The following is a 22,359-nucleotide window of genomic DNA, read 5'->3' as shown; positions in this document are numbered from 1 at the left end:
AACCTTTGAAACATCCCATATATTCTGATCTTTTTGAGCATGGAGACCACATGATATCGTGAATAATAGCTGCCGGTTACTACATCCCAATTCCAATCTCCCAGTATGGCGAAACCCAATACCTGATTTTTAGCAACATGTAGCATAATCGACACATATTACACGAATTCAAATTCTTACACTTTACGTTTTCTGAGAGATATTTCACTTTCTTAAAAAATGTATAGGCACAACTTTTAACAGTGTTACTTATAATTGGAATTTTTGCAAACGTTCCTTGGTTATGACCAAACAACATCTAATATTTCGACTACTCGATGTAATCGCGCTGTAGTCATTGTTAAAGTATCGCCTGCAGAACTGAAAGTACACTTCGATTACTTACCAGTTCTACAAGCACCGAAATGCTTTGCAGCGTGCTGTATTGACGATTATGGATCATGCAGTCAGTCTGATCCCTGCTTCATTGGAAGAATGAATAAACTTACGTAAGATATTTAGGTCAGTATCATCCTCTAACAACGTTTACAAAAAGTAAACGCTCTTCAGCCGATGTTGCCAAAACAAGATCATCACTGCCAGCTGGTTTTAAATATTTTGATGCTATAGGACATCGATTGGTGTGAGACGCATTGCTTACAAACGTTCCCACAGGTCTCATAAAAAAAATGGTTCAAATGTCTCTGAGCACTATGCGACTTAACTTCTTAGGTCATCAGTCCCCTAGAACTTAGAAATACTTAAACCTAACTAACCTAAGGAGATCACAGACATCCATGCCCGAAGCAGGATTCGAACCTGCGACCGTAGCGGTGGCGCGGTTCCAGACTGTAGCGCCTAGAACCGCATGGCCACTCCGGCCGGCACAGGTCTCATAACTCGAGACACATTTAGATGAACAAATGAAAATTTAGCACAACTGAAGGCATGTGAACATTCCTGTCGTAATATCAATCTGGTAATATTAGGTCCGTTCTTCTCTTAGCGACTCGTAGTTATCCCGCCATCAAACGAACTCTGCTGGGTGTCTTTGATTCTGTGGCTGCGTATAGAAGTTTGGACCAGAGATCTTGGTGGAGCTTTAGAAGCCTTTTCTGCCGAAGTTGGCACTAACAAGCTAATGGTAAATTCACATGTGGCGGGCACCCCTGAAGGCGAGCGAGCAGCATCGCTAACGATCAAAGGACACTTCCTCTTTGATGGCACTTGAAGGTGGATGGACGTACAGCTGGTCTGTACACGTTAACTTTGATGAGGAGCTGGTATGTCACCTCCATTCAGAGCTCTGAATTCTATGTAGCAGTTTGTGGTATCAGTTAATAGTATCAGGAAGTGTTCTGATTATCGATTTCGTATAGATTCCGATTTAATTACATAAATTAATGCCGTTTTCTTTCACCAAGTGGCTGTAGGACAGCTTCTTAACGTTGTAATATCAGTAAATGCTTCCAAACTGACTTCATTAATTATTTCAAACGTTGCATGAGTGATTTGCTTAGTTATTTCGCGTACTTTCGATCCAGTTGAATTCATGTCACTTCCCATTTACTTTGTACCATGTGGCCGTACATCAACCTACTCGCGTTGTAATACCAGTAAATGTTTGTCATTCATTATTTAAAACATCACGGGAGTACTTTGCTTGTGGATTTCATGCAGTTTACAATTTAATAAAGTGAATTTAGGCCACTTACTTTGCGAACTGAACCACATGGCTGCAGTTCAGCTGGGCTCTTTTTAAGTTGTGAGTTAAGGTTCCGAAATGGTTGTCTTTGCTATTAGCTTTGTTTGCATGCATCCCTATTGTTTAGTACCAAATTGATAGTCGTTTCTTCAAGCTCTTTTACTTGATTCAGACGTACAAGTTACTATCACAATCACTTTTTACTCACTTCTGAAATGCGTTTCTTTTTCTAGATAATGTCGTTGAAATAAAGTGGTAGAAGAAAGACAGGTAATAATTTAAAATAGGGAATGTGACAAATCATTGTTTCTATTCCATGAATGATCTCAGCCACTGTTGCAATTATCGATTCAGTACCAACATGTGTCTGAAGTTTGTACTTAACATTGGTAGGTCTTAGAAGGTGTACGTTGGATTCTTGTAAACTCATTTTATTAACTCCTACTAACAAAATTTTTGTAATAAATCTGTGTCAATGCTCAACGAGATTCAGTCGATTACCCTCTGATGTGGATAACCTTTTGTTGTGAAATCTGAAATTTATTTTGTCACTCGATCATTTTCACTTCTTTCAACTCATTAAAAATGTAGTAGTTTAGCGACTCGTTTTCACAGCACGCTGATGTAATTAGTTTAAAGAATGAAGAAGGCTAAATTCCCAATTGGCTATAACCGCTGTTTTTAAATTAGCTTTCGGCGTCATGTTCCTTCCATTCTTTAGGTCTATTCGTACCGTTTTGATATGGCATTTATCCAACAGCTCCATATATGGTATTAACTAAACAACGATGAATGCTTTTTCCCTTGATGAATCATTTAGTCACATTTAACACTAAGGTATCTACACACACACACACACACACACACACACACACACACACACACACACACACACAGAGAGGGAAAGAGAGAGAGAGATCCACAACCTACTGTACTGAGAATAACGGAGATTTCTTGATACCAATATTAGCTATTTTCTGTCCTGAAACTTCCTGGCAGATTAAAACTGTGTGCCGGACCGAGACTCGAACTCGGGACCTTTGCCTTTTTCGTGGAAGTGCTCTACCAACTGAGCAACCCAAGCACGACTCACGCCCCATCCTCACAGCTTTACTTCTGCCAGTACCTCATCTCCTACCTTCCAAACTTTACAGAAGCTCTCCTGCGAACCTTGCAGAACTAGCACTCCTGAAAGAAAGGATATTGCGGAGACATGGCTTAGCCACAGCGAGATGAGTGCGTGATATGTCATGGAGCCATTAGAAACGTCACACAGTCTCCCTCTTGCCCAACAGGATTCCACAAGAATAACGTGGCTTTTTTCCTAAGATATTTCCGAGCACCTCTATAAGACTTTCGTATGGACTATACGACCCGTTTCGATCATAAAAACGAGTCTCTAAAGTCGTTCCATACTTTACACCTGGTTTCCTTGACAAGGACTACTAACGCTGGAATAGTATTCTAGATAATCATTTTTAAGTTGAAGCTCTTCTGTCCATGTTTGCTTACAAATAGATTTGGTTTTGGAGTGGACATCTAGTACACAAAAACAAACTAGTCACCAACTTACAAATACAGACGTACAGAGCATTAAGACACATAACACAAAACATACTCACAAGCACACATGAACAAGAAACACCCATAACAACAAGCAAATGGTACACTCTCACTTACAACAACAAAGCAATCCATGGAATAGCAACATGTTCAAAAAATAAGGGCTAAAAATATCCTACAAGACAGACAACTCATTACAGAGAAAACTAAAGGAACTAATACAAGCACAGACAAACACAACATGTCTGGTATTTGCCAACTGACATGCCAAGACCGCAAATCAGTTCATAGAGGGCGGACAAGTAGAAACTTTAATACCAGATACACAGAACACAGAGAGCATTAAAAAGTAATAGGTGTCACTCGACATTTGCTGTACACTTTATGAAAGTGAAACATAGTCCATAAACCATCAATAACACTGACTTGAAAATTCTCAATGCAGCATCGCCCCCCTCCCCTTAAAACTAATAATTGAACAAAACTGTCAAATACAAAAAGGCGTAATTGAAGGAAAACAAGTAATAAATGAATACATAGTTATCTGCAGTGGAATTCCGTTATCTGTCCTCAAAGAACTACCAGACATCAACCCATAAACACCCTAAACCCACTTCCAAACACATACATACAATAAAGTAATAAAAATAAATAAAATAAAGGTAGTAATTAAATAAATATAATTCACATCCATCACCTACACACACACACAAAATGGCAACTACATCCCACAAAGATCCAAAATTTCCACCCATAAAACATTCAACTGTTTAGCTGTCCACCATCTTATTTCTGTAAATTGTAAACAGTGGCACTGAAAGTTACTTGGTGCTGCCTTCACAGTGAAGATAATGGGGAAACCAGCAAAAGTAAGTGAAACCTGTTGCAAAAATATACACACACACACACAAAATCTTCCAAATAGTATTCCTTTATAGTGAAGTATTCCTTAATAGTGGGCATAACGCTAACATGACCTGTCGTAAAATTTCGAAGTAAATAACTGTTCTACATTAAGTCCTATATGTTTGCAGATGACAAACTGTGAAACAAAGCAATTACATTAAATAAGATAAAAGTTAGGAAACCCACAACATATGGTAACAAGCTATATGTATATAACTGTCTGTTTTTCAAATATGTAAATACTCTCTTACACTCAAATTTGTAGGTATACTAGTACTAAAAAACATTTTTCTGTTTTATAGAAGATAATAAAAAAAAAGACTGATGATGTTGTAGCTTGTCTGGGTGAAATAAAAAGAAAAAGAAAAATTGTGTTTTGCTCAAGGCGGACCATCCCCAAATACAGTAATCTAGAACTGGTTGCACTAGTGTCTTGTATACGACTACTGTTACAGATGCACCGCAGTTTATCACAATCTTCTCAATAAATTTATGTTTTCCATTCGCCTTCCCTAGTGCTGATTTTATGTGTTCGTCACATTTAATACCTTTTCGTAGTCTTACACCCAGGTATGCAAGCAGTGTGAGACGGGCTCCATAATTGTGCTTTGGGTGTAGATATCACTGTTCTTCTCAAATTGTGATAGATTATTTATGACGAATTTCAGTACCGAATATATGTCTTGTGACGGCTCAGTTAAAACGCCTAGCTTTTTGAAGAGGTACCTACACGACGTCTGTGTGTGAACATCACATATTATTCTTATTGTCCGCTTTTGTGCAATCGATACTTCCTTTCTAAGCGATGAGTTACCCAGGAAAATTATTCTATAGGACATTATTGACAGTAAGTATGCAAAATATGTCAGGACGTTGATTTGTTTGTCTTCAAGACTAGAACACAAAGAGCTAAAGTAGCTGAAGCTAATTATTAGAGAAGCTCAGTAACATGCTTGTTACAGTTCAAGTTTTCATCAGTTTGTACACCCAAAAATTTGGATCATTCTACCTTATCCACTGACTTCTGCACGTGTGCTACATCAATTATTGGTATGACTTCATTTGTTGTACAGAATTGAATACAGTGAGTGAGTGAGTGAGTGTGTGTGTGTGTTTTCTTCTTTTTTTTTTTTCAAAATTTAGAGAGTGTCCATTTTCTGAGAACCACTTTATAGTTCATGTAAAACATCATTTACAATAACTTTTGTTGCTTTCTCTCTAACGGAAATTATGAGGACGTTAGCATCGCCTGCAAAAAGTACCAAATCTGCTTGTTGAATGTTACGTGGAAAATCATTCACACACAGGAGTGGACCCAAAATTGATACCTGTGGGACTCGCTTTCTGATTTCTCCCCAGTTACTAAATTTTTCTGTCCTTCCAACATTTTTTTTAATTGTTCAGCACAACATTTTGCATTTTGTTTCTTCAGTACGAGTCAAACCAGCTATGTGTCAAGCCATCAGTTCCATGAAGCTTGAGTTTTTCTAAGAGAGTAACACGATCTACATAATCAAATGCCTTGGAAAGATTACAAGAAAATACCAACTGCCCACATTTTATTGTTTAAGACTTGTAGCATGTAGTGAGTGGATGCATAAATAGCATCTCAGACTCGAGTAATCCTTCTGGAATCCAAACTGTGATATGCTAAGTAAATTGTTTCTACTTACGTGTGAGACTACTCTTGAGTACAGTGCTTTAACGAATATCTTGAAAAAGATGTCAATAAGTAAATTAGAGGATAATTGTTTAGGTCTGTTTCGTCGCGTTTATAATGAAGAGGTTTAACAATTGCATATTTTAACCTGTCTGCCTTTAAAAACATTTGTGGCACAATTATGCAATGCTACTTTCGTTTCTATTGAAAGAAAGATATATGGCCAGTTCTTCCCTCTGTTAAACAGTAATGTATAAGCTCCCATCTTCTCCCCGATACGCAGAATCCTCTTTGATTTCTCAGTCAGCCACGAGATTTTCGTTGCCCCTGTCCAGTTTATTACTGTGTTTTATCACGTTTCTGCTCCCTCCCCCTTCCACCCCTTCTTTCATGTCCAATGCTAGTAGCGCTCATTGACTGAATATATTTTCCTGTAATTTGTCTTTATTGTTGTACTTTTCACTAACCAATTCAAACTGTGTTTTTTCTGTACTACAGTAATTTCTAAATGTTTGCATTCCGTGTTGGACGTAATGAGTGAAAGTAAAATATGTAGAATATTGGCTGGATATAAGAGAGAAAGGCGGCACGTGTGGTCACAGGTTTGTTTGACTTATGGGAGAGGGTCAAGAACCTGCTGAAAAATCTAAATTGGCAGACCCTCGAAGGGAAAGGAGCAAGATTAAGGTTAACACTCCGTCAACATCGATGTCATAAGAGACGGAGCAAAAGCTCGGATGATTGAAGGGACATAGGAGATCGGCAGTGCCCTTTTCAAAGGACTCATCCCGCATATGCCTGGAGCGATTTCGGGAAATCACGGAAAACCTAAATCTGGAATGCAGGACGTAGATTTATACCGTCATCCTCCCGAATGCGAGTCCAGTGGATTAACAATACGCCACCTCACTTCGTCCTTCTCTTTTGCTCACTGACCTTAATGTGTTCCACTGACCAAAAATAATTAACAAGTAAGTGTTCACCGCTGGGTTATAATCATTTAAGTAACTGTCGACTGATAATGGGAAAAGCTGAAAGCGCCTAATGTCAGATATTAAGAAAACAGGAAAAGACCTGACGTTCGCACCACAACTCATGTTATCCGAAAGAATGGAAATATAATAGCTTCTAGCCATTTATAACATGTAACACAAAAAAATGTCGCAAAAGTGTTATAAGCTTAAGAGTTTAAAATATATAAACATTTTCATTTGCTAATGATGTAAGTATCAAGCTTTAGTAGCAAGGAAACAAAGTGCGCACAGAATCGCATCACTTATTTCTGAGCAGTAACAAAGAATACAGTTTTGACATCACTGACGCAACAAGAAATAAAAATACCCTGTATTTTGTTTCAGGAAAATCGACCATGCTTAATAGCTCCTTTTTTTTTTTTTTTTTTTTTTTTGAGCATTTAATGTTTTGGTCATTGAAAGGCGAGAAACATTTCATTGTATGGGAAGATGATGCAGTTTGAACCTTAACTTCACAAGATACATTGTTCTATTTCGCTATGCTACAGTATCCGCAGTTAAACTGTAGTGATTTCAACTTTCGGAATGTTGTGACGATTCTTTCTGAGTAATAGCAAAACCTTTGCCCATTACGTAAAGCTGCTCTTGAATTCTCAGCTCGATATTGTTCTTTCCACATCTACGTCCGTACTGCTTAAGCCACCTAACGGTGTGTGACGGAGGGTACTTTGTGTACCACTGTCACTTCGCGGCGGCGCGGTTCTTTCCGTCCCTTTACGACGAACCTGCACCTACCTGTGAACATTGTCTCAGCATATCATCAGTAGGAAAGCCGAGCGAAACCTACTGTACTTCGACGTGAACCAGGCTGCAATTGAAGTCACTAATCTACGTTTCGGGAGAAAGTTTTCACATGAAAGGAAGGGTTGGAAATTTTGTCCTCAATTAATATATTCTGAAACTTAGGTGAATAAGTATCACTGCCAAGCCCGTCCTAGTCTTAACGCAGTCACTCACAATACCTTTCACTCACGTTAGCAAGTTCATGGTGTTGCATTTCCCGAAAACGTAATAGCTACAAAAATACGTAATGTTTCTGGTTGAGAATGCTCGCCAAATATTAAGTCTGTCGGTACCTAATGCAGTCACAGTTTTTAGCCACCGACCTGCTCAATACGCCACGCTGAATATATGTCTTATCTCGTAACAAAATTCACTTAAAAATTCCGAAATTTCTACACGCCCATGGGAATAATTATGCCGTCACTTTACCACACTTTTGATGTATGAAACACTGCTAGATCCGGCAACTTATCGTTTCCATCGGAACTACTACTACAGACGTCCGAACTGTTTCATGGCTAGGCTCCCACACTTCTCCCTAGAATACTCTAAGTCTTCTCTACGAGCAGAGAAAGGCGCGCGAAGAATATTGCTTTACCGTTGGTCAGTTTACTCAACAGCCAATAGCAAAACAACATTCTCCCGCGTCAATCCGCGCTTTTCATCAATAACCAATCGCAAAATAGTAAACCTAACGACTGCACTTTTTACCGACGTAATTATCTAATATGCTGAAGTTTTGCTTATGCATAAAGTTATTTACTATTGTTATATATACCTGAATTAACTTTCCTTTTACCATAAACTTACTTTACAAATCTATTCTACAAAAATCCCCTTTGTCCATGTTCATACTTCTAAATGTCCCTCACACTAAATCATACTACATACTTCGTTAAACAATTATCTTCATATTAACCTTAAACCACACTCACGCATCATTCATACTGCTAAAGACATTTATAACATTTTACATATACAAAAAGACAAAATAACACTTTTTGAAAATACTAGAACAGTTTATGAAAAACATTCCGTTACTTTAGTGCACTCTAGTGGGCACAATCGAAACTAAAATCACAGTCCCCCTATCCAATATTGTCCTCTATCGGCCGATACATAAACTACGTGCGTGTCCAGTCTCGCGTCACCATCTGTCACAATCCAGCTCTGAGACACATCTCCCACTTAACCGCCTCCAAGGCAGGATCGAAAAAATGGTTCAAATGGCTCTGAGCACTATGCGACTTAACTTCTGAGGTCATCAGTCGCCTAGAACTTAGAACTAATTAAACCTAACTAACCTAAGGACATCACACACATCCACGCCCGAGGCAGGATTCGAACCTGCGACCGTAGCGGTCGCTCCGTTCCGGACTGTAGCGCCTAGAACCGCACGGGAGGCAGGATCGGTATACGGCGTTACGCAACTTGACCCTTTCCTGTTCCAGTCGCGAATGGCTATGTTCCTAATCTAGTCTCTAGTTTTCATCATTAACCGCAGAATACAAAGTATTCATATGGAAAAAAACTGAGAAAAATGCACTATTACTTGTTGCTTGTAGGAAAGCGAACGAGAAACAAGTTACTGTTACCGCCAACGTCAGATACGCTCGGCGCATTCAGTTTTCCTCCTGTCACGAACAAAGAAAGTTACACACTGAGAAATCTAGTCGAGGTATTCTGACGTACAAGGAGGCTTCCAACTTCGGTTATCAGCCGTGACACATTCAGTGATTTATAGAAAAAAAAAAACGAAAATATCGAATTTCGGCACTTCCAGTGTTTCATATTTCCAACCCTCAATTTTGTATGGTAATCAGATATGGCTGTGAAACCACTTGGCTGTTTAGAAACTGGTCGCTGTCTCAGCTTGCGTGGCACCAGTCATAAGAGTGAGCGTGGACAGCGGGTAGCAGGTGCGCTTTGTTTTGCCAGGAGGAGAAACGGCACATCGGCTCGCTGGCCCGCGACTACTCGCTGCCGTCTTTCGGCAAGCGCAACCTGGGCTCCCTGGCCAGAAGCGGCGGGCTGTCCAACGTGCGCTACGTCACCACCAAGAAGGACGACGCGGAGCGCGTGGGCGGCCACTCCGCGGCCGACAAGCGGAACCTCGCCTCCTTCATGCGCAGCCGCGGCTCTTCACTGGTCAGTTCCTCCACTGCTACGGAAAATCCATGTCATCTCCGAAATGGCACAACCAGTTGTGTGTTACAAACTTCACTGTGCTCTTAAACTTTACTTTACTTTTTCGTTTCCGGAAACTACAATTTGTTTGCCCAGTATTGGGCAATGTCCAATGCTTCTTCTTTAGATAGCCATAGATCGTCGAGGGTGCATCTGTGGGGGCAGGCAGGGCACTGTAGAAGATGTTCCATGTCCTGTCGAGTGCCGCAGTCGCATTTGTCGTCATTTTCGTCCAACAAACCCCATTTGATCAGGTTAGATTTCACAGGAGCCACCCCAGTTCTGATGCGGTTAAGCATTCTACAGGTTTTCCAATCACCAGAAACGCCGCTTGGTAGGCCCTCTTTGTGGATAGCAGATGGGGGGCTCATCTAAGGCGCAACTTGGCGTCTGGATTTGAGTCTGCTGGGGCCACACCCTAGGCCAAATATTGAGTGAAGGGCATCAAAGGTTTGTTTTAGCTTCTCGGTATGTTCATGGGCTTTCCTACGTGAGTCAGGGTTTTTTGAAACCTGCGGCCCTGTGAAGCTTTTATATGGGGGTTGGTTTCATGCAGCCTGTCACTATCCTGCATGTTTCATTCAAGCTAATATCTACCTTTTTTGCGTGGGCGGATCTGCACCATACCGGGCAGGCATATTCGGCAGTTGAGAAGCACAAAGCTTGGGCTGAAGTTCTGACCACGGTAGGTTTGGCACCCCATTTGCTATTGGACAGCTTTCTTATTAGGGAATTTCGTGCTTCTACTTTTTTGCATGTTTTTTCGCAATGATATTTGTATGTCAACGTTCTGTCCAGCACGACGCCAAGGTAGGTGGGAGTATCTGTGTGTTCTAGTAGTGTCCCATCCCAGGTAACATTGAGCCTGTTCTTTGCCGGCCTCGACTTCAGATGGAATGCACTCACTTGAGTTTTGGAGGGATTGGGTTTTAGAGAATTCTTTTTGTAGTAGGTTGACATTGTAGGAAGGGCGGTTTCTAATTTCTCCTCGATGGCTTCAAACCTGTTGCCTTGAACTGTTATTGCCAGGTCGTCTGCATATACAAAAGTTTTGGTTTTGTCTGGAGTTGGTTGGTCATTTGTATATATGTTGAATAGGATTGGCGCCAACACGCTCCCTTGGGCGAGCCCATTTTTTTGATTCCGCCATCGACTCTTTTTCCCCTCAAGCATTACGAAGAACTGTCTTTTTTGGAGCAGGGATTCGATTAACTTGAGTAGGCGGTAGTCTTTCAGGGTCTCCTAGGTTTTATGCAGTAGTGTCCGGTGATCTACTGTATCATAGGCGGAACTTAGGTCGACTAGTGCCAGCCCGGTGATTAGTTTAGTCTCAAACCCATCCTCGACATGTTCCATCAATGCCAGAATTTGACTGGTACAGGACTTTCCAGGTCTAAAACCTGTTTGGTGTGGAATTAGCTTCGAGTCAACGATCTTCTCTATTCTGTTGAGGATCAGTCTTTCACAGAGCTTACACAGTGGCAGATAAGGGTTATGGGTCGATAGCTCTTCGGAGACTCTGCGTCCTTCCCGGGTTTAAGGAGAGCCACCACTTTTGACTTCCTCCACAGTTTCGGGATTTGAAAGGTTTCACGGCACACGTTATAAAGTCCAAGTACCCAGTCCCTGGCGTCGAGGTCGAAGTTTTTAATCTGTTCCACGCAAATATCATCAAACCCAGCGGCTTTCCAATTCTTCATGGTATTTATGCCATTGTTCAACTCTCTCTTAAAAATATCGTCATACTGTCCTTTTGTAAACAATTTACACGTACTTCATACTTCCTAATAGAGGGTGTAACAGGCACAAGTGAAGATATTTCTGTTGGTGACTGAGGACGGTGTACTGAACAACATTATATCAGTACTTACGTTATTTGCAAACTAATAATTATAGCCATTATAAAGCGCATGTTTCTAAGTACAGTAGTACCTCGAAGTATATGTATTAATAACAAGCTATTAATGGTTATTTCCCCCTATGCAGCAGATCAGATGTTGAGTGTGGCTGCTGCGTTAACGCAAAACGGTTAGTCTATACTGACAGACGTAGTACACTGTATGGCGCATCTACGACCATTCAGAAAACCTCAGGTAGTAAATTATGGGATCTGCCTGTGGGAAGACCGTTGGACGCAGAGCAAAAACGAACAACACACTGATGCGTGAATATATGAAGGTACCACATATAAGGATATCTGCTTTATACCTGTTACACCATGTATCATTTCAAAAATTCATAAAGTGTAAACTACACTACTGGCCATTAAAATTGCTACACCAAGAAGAAATGCAGATGATAAGCGGGTATTCATTCGACAAATATATTATACTAGAACTCACATCTAATTACATTTTCACGCAATTTGGGTGCATAGATCCTGAGAAATCAGTACCCAGAACAACCACCTCTAGCCGTAATAACGGCCTTGATAAGCCTGGGCATTGAGTCAAACAGAGCTTGGATGGCGCGTACAGGTACAACTGCCCATGCAGCTTCAACACGATACCACAGTTCAACAAGAGTAGTGACTGGCGTACTATGACGAGCCACTTGTTCGGCCACCATTGACCAGACGTTTACAATTCGTGAGAGATCTGGAGAATGTGCTGTCCAGGGCAGCAGTCGAACATTTTCTGTATCCAGAAAGGCTCGTGCAGGACCTGCAACATGCGGTCGTGCATTATCCTGCTGAAATGTAGGTTTTCGCAAGGATCGAATGAAGGATAGAGCCACGGGTCGTAACACATCTGAAATGTAACGTCCACTGTTCAAAGTGCCGTCAATGTGAACAAGAGGTGACCGAGACGTCTAACCAATGGCACCCCATACCATCACGCTGGGTGATACGCCAGTATGGCGATGACGAATACACGCTTCCAATGTGCGTTCTCCGCGATGTCGCCAAACACGGGTGTGACCATCATGATGCTGTAAACAGATCCTGGATTCATCCGAAAAAATGACGTTCTGCCATTCGTGCACCCAGGTTCGTCGTTGAGTACATCAATCGCAGGCGCTCATGTCAGTGATGCGGCGTCAAGGGTAACCGAAGCTGATAGTCCATGCTGCTGCAAACGTCGTCGAACTGTTCGTGCAGATGGTTGTTGTCTTGCAAACGCCCCCATCTGTTGAGTCAGGGATCGAGACGTGGTTGCACGATCCGTTACAGCCATGCTGATAAGATGCCTGTCATCTCGATTGCTAGTGATACCAGGCCGTGGGGATCCAGCACGGCGTTCCGTATTACCCTCCTGAACCCATCGATTCCATATTTCGCTAACAGTCATTGGATTTCGACCTACGCGAGCAGCAATGTCGCGATACGATAAACCGCAATCGCGATAGGCTAAAATCCGACCTTTATCAAAGTCGGAAACGTGATGGTACGCATTTATCCTCCTTACACGAGGCATCACAACAACGTTTCACCAGGCAACACCGGTCAACTGCTGTTTGTGAATGAGGAATCGGTTGGAAACTTTCCTCATGTCAGCACGTTGTAGGTGTCGCCAGTGGCGCCAACCTTGTGTGAAAGGTGTGAAAAGCTAATCATTTGCATATCACAGCATCTTCTTCCTGTCGGTTAAATTTCGCGTCTGTAGCACGTCATCGTCGTGGTGTAGCAATTTTAATGGCCAGTAGAGTATTGAGAGCAAGCCATTAACGGTTATTTCCCCCTATGCAGCAGATCAGATGTTGAGTGTGGCTGATGCGTTAAAGCAAAACGGTTAGTCTATACTGACAGACGTAGTACACTGAATGGCGCATCTACGACCATGCAGAAAACCTCAGGAAGTAAATTATGGGATGTGTCCGTGGGAAGACTGTCGGACGCAGAGCAAAAACAAACAACACACTGATGCGTGAACATAATAAGCCACCACGTATAAAAAAAATCTACATTTATACGTGTTACACCATGCACCATTTCAAAAAATCATAAATGGTAAACAGAGATAAAGAATCGCAGTTTGTTGTAAAAGGTTTAGCACCTCTCAAAGGTCTTTTTCTGTCATGTCAGAATTTCACTATTGTCCCACTCGTTGCTCGTAGAACATCAAGGCTATATTCGAATTCTTCGATATAGGGTCAGCATTGCATCATCAACAGTTGGGTTTCCTTTACTGATTCGGCCAGGAAGGGAAGCGATGTCATTGACTAGTGCTGTGTCCACGCGAGCCTTGTAAACCCGCAAAAAGAAGTCTAATGACGTAACACTGGAAAGGCGAGGCAGCTACGCGATGGGGCCTTTATGACTCATCCAACGTTCAGGAACTGCGTCATTCAGAACATCATGCTGGAAGGTGATGGACAGCTGCAGGTCTTCGATGTGTGGTAGCAGGAACTGTTCGACCATGTCCAGCTAAGCGGGTCCCTTTATCTCAGTATTAAGGAAACAGTCTTAATCGCGATTTTTTATTTATTTAGTGCCGACCGGTTTCAGCCCATCGCAGGGCCATCTTCAGGGTGACCATATGGTCGACTGCTGGTAGCGTCATGTCTACCGAGGTGTGGCAGGAGACTTTTCTTACTACTGAGTTAATTTATAGCAATCGCTGTTTCTCGACAACCATGTTGTCTAAGGTCTCTTTATGGTGTACTCTGTGAAGAAAAATGGGCCTGTCACCCTACCGTGCATTGGGCCTCCCCAAGCATTAACCTTCGGGCTACCACAGATCCATTAAGGTGTTTTTGGGTTTCGGAGCCCCAAATCCTAATGTTGGGGCGATTCAAGTGTCCAGAAATATGGAACGTTGATTTTGAAACAGGCACTTTTTCGGGTAGTCATTGTCAGCAACTATGGAGATCAACATGGAACTCGCCAGTGCTTCGGTGCTTTCATATGGACAGCCACCTGATGTGGACAGCAACAATCGTTAATCCAATCACCTGCATCACAAACTGAATGGTGCTTATTTGGTCATCGTGAGTCACTGACTGATATGGTCACCATCTGGAGGTCTGAAGGGAAAAAGTACCCAGGCGCCCCCGGCTATGTCGACACTGTTTTGTAGTCATATCGCGTTACGATAAGCTTACAACAGCAAGAAACTTCCTGGCAGATTAAAACTGTGTGCCGGACAGAGACTCGAACTCGGGGCCTTTGCCTTCTGGAAGAAGTGCTAGTTTTGCAAGGTTCGCAGGAGAGCTTCTGTGAAGTTTGAAAGGTAGGAGACGAGGTATTGGCGGCAGTGGAGCTGTGAGGACGGGTCGTGAGTCGTGCTTGGGTAGCTCATATGGTAGAGCAGTTGCCCGTGGAAGGCAAAAGTCCCGAGTTCGAGTCTCGGTCCGCCACACAGATTTAATCTGCCAGGAAGTTTCATATCTGCACACACTCCGCTGCAGAGCGAAAATTTCATTCTGGATACAACAGTACATCATCCATTCTCTTATCGAGCTGGAAACCGACCATTAACAGCCTGACGATCCCATCTCAACAGCCAAGTGATATGGCGCCATGATACGAACATTATTCTGAAGCTGTGGTAACTAGACTAGTGCATCTGTCATAGTCACGATGTTTATATCAGTACATTCCTTACGATACCAACTGCCTATCAAGTTGGATGCTCTCGTAAGCCTTTATCACACGCTTTAATAACTAGATAACCAACGTACCCTGTTATGCAGCAGAATATCTACACCCTCGCTCTCCACTTCAACTAAAAATTCTTTAAATTAACAATGACTAAGAGATGTAGCCGTAATGGAGTTTATTATTGACACATTCCTGGGGTCACATACATCGCATGATCACACTGACAGAACCACAGGCACATAGACACAGGCAACAGAGCATGCACAATGTCGGCACTAGTACAGTGTATATCCACCTTTCGCAGCAATGCAGGCTGCTATTCTCCCATGGAGACGATCGTAGAGATGCTGGATGTAGTCCTGTGGAACGGTTTGCCATGCCATTTCCACCTGGCGCCTCAGTTGGACCAGCGTTCGTGCTGGACGTGCAGACCGCGTGAGACGACGCTTCATCCAGTCCCAAACATGCTCAATGGGGGACAGATCCGGAGATCTTGCTGGCCAGGGTAGTTGACTTACACCTTCTAGAGCACGTTGGGTGGCACGGGATACATGCGGACGTGCATTGTCCTGTTGGAACAGCAAGTTCCCTTGCCGGTCTAGGAATGGTAGAACGATGGGTTCGATGACGGTTTGGATGTACCGTGCACTATTCAGTGTCCCCTCGACGATCACCAGTGGTGTACGGCCAGTGTAGGAGATCGCTCCCCACACCATGATGCCGAGTGTTGGCCCTGTGTGCCTCGGTCGTATGCAGTCCTCATTGTGGCACTCACCTGCACGGCGCCAAACACGCATACGACCATCATTGGCACCAAGGCAGAAGCGACTCTCATCGCTGAAGACGACACGTCTCCAATCGTCCCTCCATTCACGCCTGTCGCGACACCACTGGAGGCGGGCTGCACGATGTTGGGGCGTGAGCGGAAGACGGCCTAACGGTGTGCGGGACCGTAGCCCAGCTTCATGGAGACGGTTGCGAATGGTCCTCGCCGATACCCCAGGAGCAACAGTGTCCCTAATTTGCTGGGAAGTGGCGGTGCGGTCCCCTACGGCACTGCGTAGGATCCTACGGTCTTGGCGTGCATCCGTGCGTCGCTGCGGTCCGGTCCCAGGTCGACGGGCACGTGCACCTTCCGCCGACCACTGGCGACAACATCGATGTACTGTGGAGACCTCACGCCCCACGTGTTGAGCAATTCGGCGGTACGTCCACCCGGTCTCCCGCATGCCCGCTGTACGCCCTCGCTCAAAGTCCGTCAACTGCACATACGGTTCACGTCCACGCTGTCGCGGCATGCTACCAGTGTTAAAGACTGCGATGGAGCTCCGTATGCCACGGCAAACTGGCTGACACTGACGGCGGCGGTGCACAAATGCGGCGCAGCTAGCGCCATTCGACGGCCAAAACCGCGGTTCCTGGTGTGTCCGCTGTGCCGTGCGTGTGATCATTGCTTGTACAGCCCTCTCGCAGTGTCCGGAGCAAGTATGGTGGGTCTGACACACCGGTGTCAATGTGTTCTTTTTTCCATTTCCAGGAGTGTATATATATATACAGGGTGTTTCAAAAATGACCGGTATATTTGAAACGGCAATAAAAACTAAACGAGCAGCTATAGAAATACACCGTTTGTTGCAATATGCTTGGGACAACAGTACATTTTCAGGCGGACAAACTTTCGAAATTACAGTAGTTATAATTTTCAACAACAGATGGCGCTGCAAGTGATGTAAAAGATATAGAAGACAACGCAGTCTGTGTGTGCGCCATTCTGTACGTCGTCTTTCTGCTGTAAGCGTGTGCTGTTCACAACGTGCAAGTGTGCTGTAGACAACATGGTTTATTCCTTAGAACAGAGGATTTTTTTGGTGTTGGAATTCCACCGCCTAGAACACAGTGTTGTTGCAACAAGACGAAGTTTTCAACGGAGGTTTAATGTAACCAAAGGACCGAAAAGCGATACAATAAAGGATCTGTTTGAAAAATTTCAACGGACTCGGAACGTGACGGATGAACGTGCTGGAAAGGTAGGGCGACCGCGTACGGCAACCACAGAGGGCAACGCGCAGCTAGTGCAGCAGGTGATCCAACATCGGCCTCGGGTTTCCGTTCGCCGTGTTGCAGCTGCGGTCCAAATGACGCCAACGTCCACTTATCGTCTCATGCGCCGGAGTTTACACCTCTATCCATACAAAATTCAAACGCGGCAACCCCTCAGCGCCGCTACCATTGCTGCACGAGAGCCATTCACTAACGATATAGTGCACAGGATTGATGACGGCGATATGCATGTGGGCAGCATTTGGTTTACTGACGAAGCTTATTTTTACCTGGACGGCTTCGTCAATAAACAGAACTGGCGCATATGCGGAACCGAAAAGCCCCATGTTGCAGTCCCATCGTCCCTGCATCCTCAAAAAGTACTGGTCTGGGCCGCCATTTCTTCCAAAGGAATCATTGGCCCATTTTTCAGATCCGAAACGATTACTGCATCACGCTATCTGGACATTCGTCGTGAATTTGTGGCGGTACAAACTGCCTTAGACGACACTGCGAACACCTCGTGGTTTATGCAAGATGGTGCCCGGCCACATCGCACGGCCGACGTCTTTAATTTCCTGAATGAATATTTCGATGATCGTGTGATTGCTTTGGGCTATCCGAAACATACAGGAGGCGGCGTGGATTGGCCTCCCTATTCGCCAGACATGAACCCCTGTGACTTCTTTCTGTGGGGACACTTGAAAGACCAGGTGTACCGCCAGAATCCAGAAACAATTGAACAGCTGAAGCAGTACATCTCATCTGCATGTGAAGCCATTCCGCCAGACACGTTGTCAAAGGTTTCGGGTAATTTCATTCAGAGACTACGCCATATTATTGCTACGCATGGTGGATATGTGGAAAATATCGTACTATAGAGTTTCCCAGACCGCAGCGCCATCTGTTGTTGAAAATTGTAACTACTGTAATTTCGAAAGTTTGTCTGCCTGAAAATGTACTGTTGTCCCATGCATATTGCAACAAACGGTGTATTTCTATCGCTGCTCGTTTAGTTTTTATTGCCGTTTCAAATATACCGGTCATTTTTGAAACACCCTATATATATATATATATATATATATATATATATATATATATATATATATATATATATATATATATATATATATATATATGCTTCCACGGGATGGTTGTGTCAGTCAGGTGCAACAGACGCTTAGGGCAATATCAATGAGAGTACTTGTTGCCCACAGTATACCTCTCCATACAGTAGCTACTTGTGCCTTTTGGCACCCTGGTGTATAATCATTTACGATTAATAACAAGTTGTGTGGTTTCAGAACATGTCAGCCCGAAACCTGTAATCACTGCGCCGAAATTTTATTTCAGAGCAACTCAGACGGACGGACGAAATAAAAGTTATCCAAATTCCTCAGTTCATATGATTTGATGGAAGTCACAATGAAAGAATATAGTTCTCGGGGTCTTGGTAAAAGACAACTGCATAAGGCTTTCGGAAACTATGAAGGCGTACCGAAACTAATGCAGAATTGGTTATTTTTTTATCAAGTGATTATCGTCGAAATGTGCAGAGCTACATCTCTTCATGATTTCCACTAAAACTGAAGCCTTTGAGTCACCGTTGAACCCAACTCTCGAGTCACTTTCACGTCTTTTGTGACATCAACTTTTTGCTCATTTGGATTGTCCTTTATTGGACCAAAGAGAGCAAGATCGAGATGACACTTTCTGCCTGTGTGGAGAACTACTGACCTGCCTAAATTGCTGGTCAACAGACATCATTACCAAAGATGTGTGCGGCCACGCATTCTCGTGATGAATTTGGAGCGCTTCCACGTTCCTGTGTGGTCCTTCATCTAAATATTTTCTCTAAGTTCCTTCAGCGCCTTGCAATAATTACTGAAAATTATATCGTTATCATGTCGACAAACTCTGGTCACCTGTCACCAGGTCGAGAAAGAGTGTATTTATTGTATTCGATCGCTCCACACACATCGTAACCTACTTCCATCTCTCAAACCAGGTGTCACCTGTAGGAGCACTTTCAGATACCACAAGCTTTTCATTACTTTGCATATGACGCTGTGAACGAGGTACAGTTGTTCAGAAAGCTCACTGTACGCAGCACGTCTGTCCTCACGTATCAAGTCATCCAATCTCTGATGATTCTGTCAGTGATATCAGCTGTTGGTCTACTGCTGAACCATTTCTCTTGGCTCTAAGCTTTCCCCTCTGTAATTTTCTTCAACTTCTCTCATCTCTGCTTACATTCACTAGCCTACTACGGCTGTCAGACAGCTTGCACTCCTCCTTCGTCCAAAAAAAAAAAAAAAAAAAAAAAAAAAAAAACTTTCTGATAGGAATTCAAAATTCACAGGCAAGGCACAACTAAATCGCAGACACTTTGATAGAACAAGACCACAATACCTGCTCACAAATCTCAGAACAAGTGCTCCAGATTCTGATGAGACATGTTTTAAGGACAGCGCAGTTCTACTAGCCATTCCTTGCGCGTGGACAACTTGCTGACAGCTGTACCTTTGTGGGCAGGTTGAGAAGCGCTACCTGGCATCGCTGGTACGCAGCCACGGACTGCCCTACCCGCTGACCAAGAAGGAGGACGACGGCCCGGGCGAGATCAAAAGGAACGTTGGCGCCCTCGCACGCAACTGGATGCTGCCCTCCGGCAAGCGAGCCTCAGACGACGACCAGGAGGTGATCCGCACACGTTTAATGCTTTGTCGCTGCTGTTTATGTACTTATACAGCTAAAATATCACGCTTCAGACTCTCTTTACAGCTGGATTATATCTAACGGCCAAACCGTTCTTTGCTTTTGCTCTTTATATACTGGCAATACAAATGATTGAAAATACATTCATAGTGAATTTCGTACTACACCAGGCACATATTCAAATATGATGTCATTATCAACGATGATTCATGTCCACATTCACCTCTTTTCCGTTTGCTTTAATAGGTTCGGACAAGAAATTTTTAGTTGCACGCACACGCCCACGCACACACACACACACACACACACACACACACACACACACACACACAGGCGCGCGCCCGCACTCGCTTGCGCACGCAGAGTTCTGGATAGTGAACATCATTCTCAAAGAGAACTCCTTAAATTTCTGTTGATAGTGAAGCTAAACGTTTTTAAGAGTTTCCTGTTGATAACCAACGTACCCTGTTATGCAGCAGAATATCTATATCCTCGCTCTCCATTTCAACTAAAATTTATTTAAATTAGCTAGAGCTTTAGCTGTAATGGAGTTTATAATCTTAATCACCAATTCCCAAATTTTCCAAATTTCTTCTAGAAATGTTTGCTCACAAAGCGCTTATTGATGAATGAGGCAATGGTACGTATTTCATGATTAATTTTTTCTTTCAAAATGGCAACAAACCCGGTTCTTACGCCGGTCATACCTTCCGCTCAATCTGTTGAAATAGAGATAATTTTATCGACTGGAATATAACGTTTTCCAAAGAGTTCAATTTAAGATATTCGACTTGCTGGTTAGTTATATTCGAAGACATTTTGACTGTCCCATCTTCACTGCTTTAGCAGACAATGGTAGCTCTTCAATATTTTTTGGAATAGTTACTTTGTCCTTAAAATTTACGGATGCATTTATAAAACAACTTTTTACGAATGGACTTACACATTATTAATGGAAGCCAAATAACTTTTCTTGAATGCTACACTACACTTCAAAGTGATACAGATACCAAGTCTCTGTGAACAGCGATCGCAACATTCTACCAAACCTTCAGTTTCTCGATGGTAGAAACCCGCCCCCTGACCACGGAATCATTATTGCGAATCAGTTCCTCTATTACTTAGGCGCAGTCGTCTGTGGTAGATGTCGTCGAGCTTCCTTCCTGGTCATCATCACCAGCATCTGTGCGACCTTGTTGAAATTGTTGGCATCATTTCACTACGTCTGGGCGCGACATCGCATTTAGCCCACATGGTGCCAGAATTTCCCGGTGATCGGTGTGCACCTTATACGTACTGCCTCACGTGCTTCAACTTTGGAGTACGTTACCGATTGTGGCTCAATTTCACTTGCACACTCTGATGCAAGTGTTATCCGTACTGCAGCAGAAATGTGTCTGCAGGAAACCCAGAACATGTATTCTACCCGATAATGTGCCATCCTTGTTGTACAATGTTCTTAGCGTGAGACCATAAGTGCAGTTTACTTTTTAAAGTCCCATGGTATACATTTGCTGACTGTATATGGTTTTTCCCTCTTAGCAATATATTAACTACCCGCAAAACTTGGAATGACTTAATTTTTGTAAGACTGCATCCAGTATTTAAATGCAGGACTTGATTTTTCATGATTCTTCTGAAGTTTCTCAACTGCTTTCTACCTTGCATCAAGGGCAAGATATTGGGTACTTAACGACATGTTTTTACTTGTAAACTGTCTCTCCAAATTTGATTTCTTTTTACAAGCCAGTATTTTGTGACAAGTAATACAGCTTGGGAGGCCATTCAGTTCTGAATAATCAAGAAAGTGTCTGTCCATTCAATTCTGAATTCACGATTTTCGTTTTTCGTTTTTCTTTGCTTCTTATTCGTAGCCCTGTCAAACACCTTAAAGAATGTTTCATTTTGTAATAATAGAGCCACCAACACATGAAAATTACAGTTCTTACATTGATGACAAAAATACTTATGGGATCCGCAATTGAATGGAGAAATATGGGTAACTTTATGCTTCGAGTGGGTACTTTTGTCGTCCGCCCGGGATTTGCAAACGTGGCTGGGACTAACCACTGCACAATGAAACTGCTGCTGAGTGGCTCACTCAACTCGTGCATGAATTGCGCGCGCCTCTCCTAGCGTACAGGCCGATTGAAACTTCGTGGTCCCTAAATGCGCAGAATGGCAGTGAATGGAGATAAAAGTGTCGCTCGTGAGCGAAACTTGGAGGAAAGGCAAAGCGCAT

The 22,359-nt window shown here is 43.0% G+C and overlaps 1 protein-coding gene across 2 annotated transcripts in view; it reads left to right on the top strand.

Annotated features, from left to right (window-relative positions):
- Positions 1-22,359, top strand: part of LOC126236568 (neuropeptide-like 1) — a 452,585-nt gene that overhangs the window by 387,977 nt on the left and 42,249 nt on the right. For both annotated transcript variants that reach the window (XM_049945977.1, XM_049945976.1), the window contains exons 4-5: positions 9,569-9,778; positions 19,935-20,099. In XM_049945977.1, coding sequence (XP_049801934.1) covers positions 9,569-9,778; positions 19,935-20,099 — 375 coding nt within the window. The remainder of the gene's footprint in view (positions 1-9,568; positions 9,779-19,934; positions 20,100-22,359) is intronic.

The sequence above is a fragment of the Schistocerca nitens genome, chromosome 2, assembly GCF_023898315.1.
Source record: "Schistocerca nitens isolate TAMUIC-IGC-003100 chromosome 2, iqSchNite1.1, whole genome shotgun sequence".
In the NCBI taxonomy this organism is placed as follows: Eukaryota; Metazoa; Arthropoda; class Insecta; order Orthoptera; family Acrididae; genus Schistocerca; species Schistocerca nitens.
Note: the sequence above shows the minus strand (reverse complement) of the source record. Positions and strands in the feature narration are given on the sequence as shown.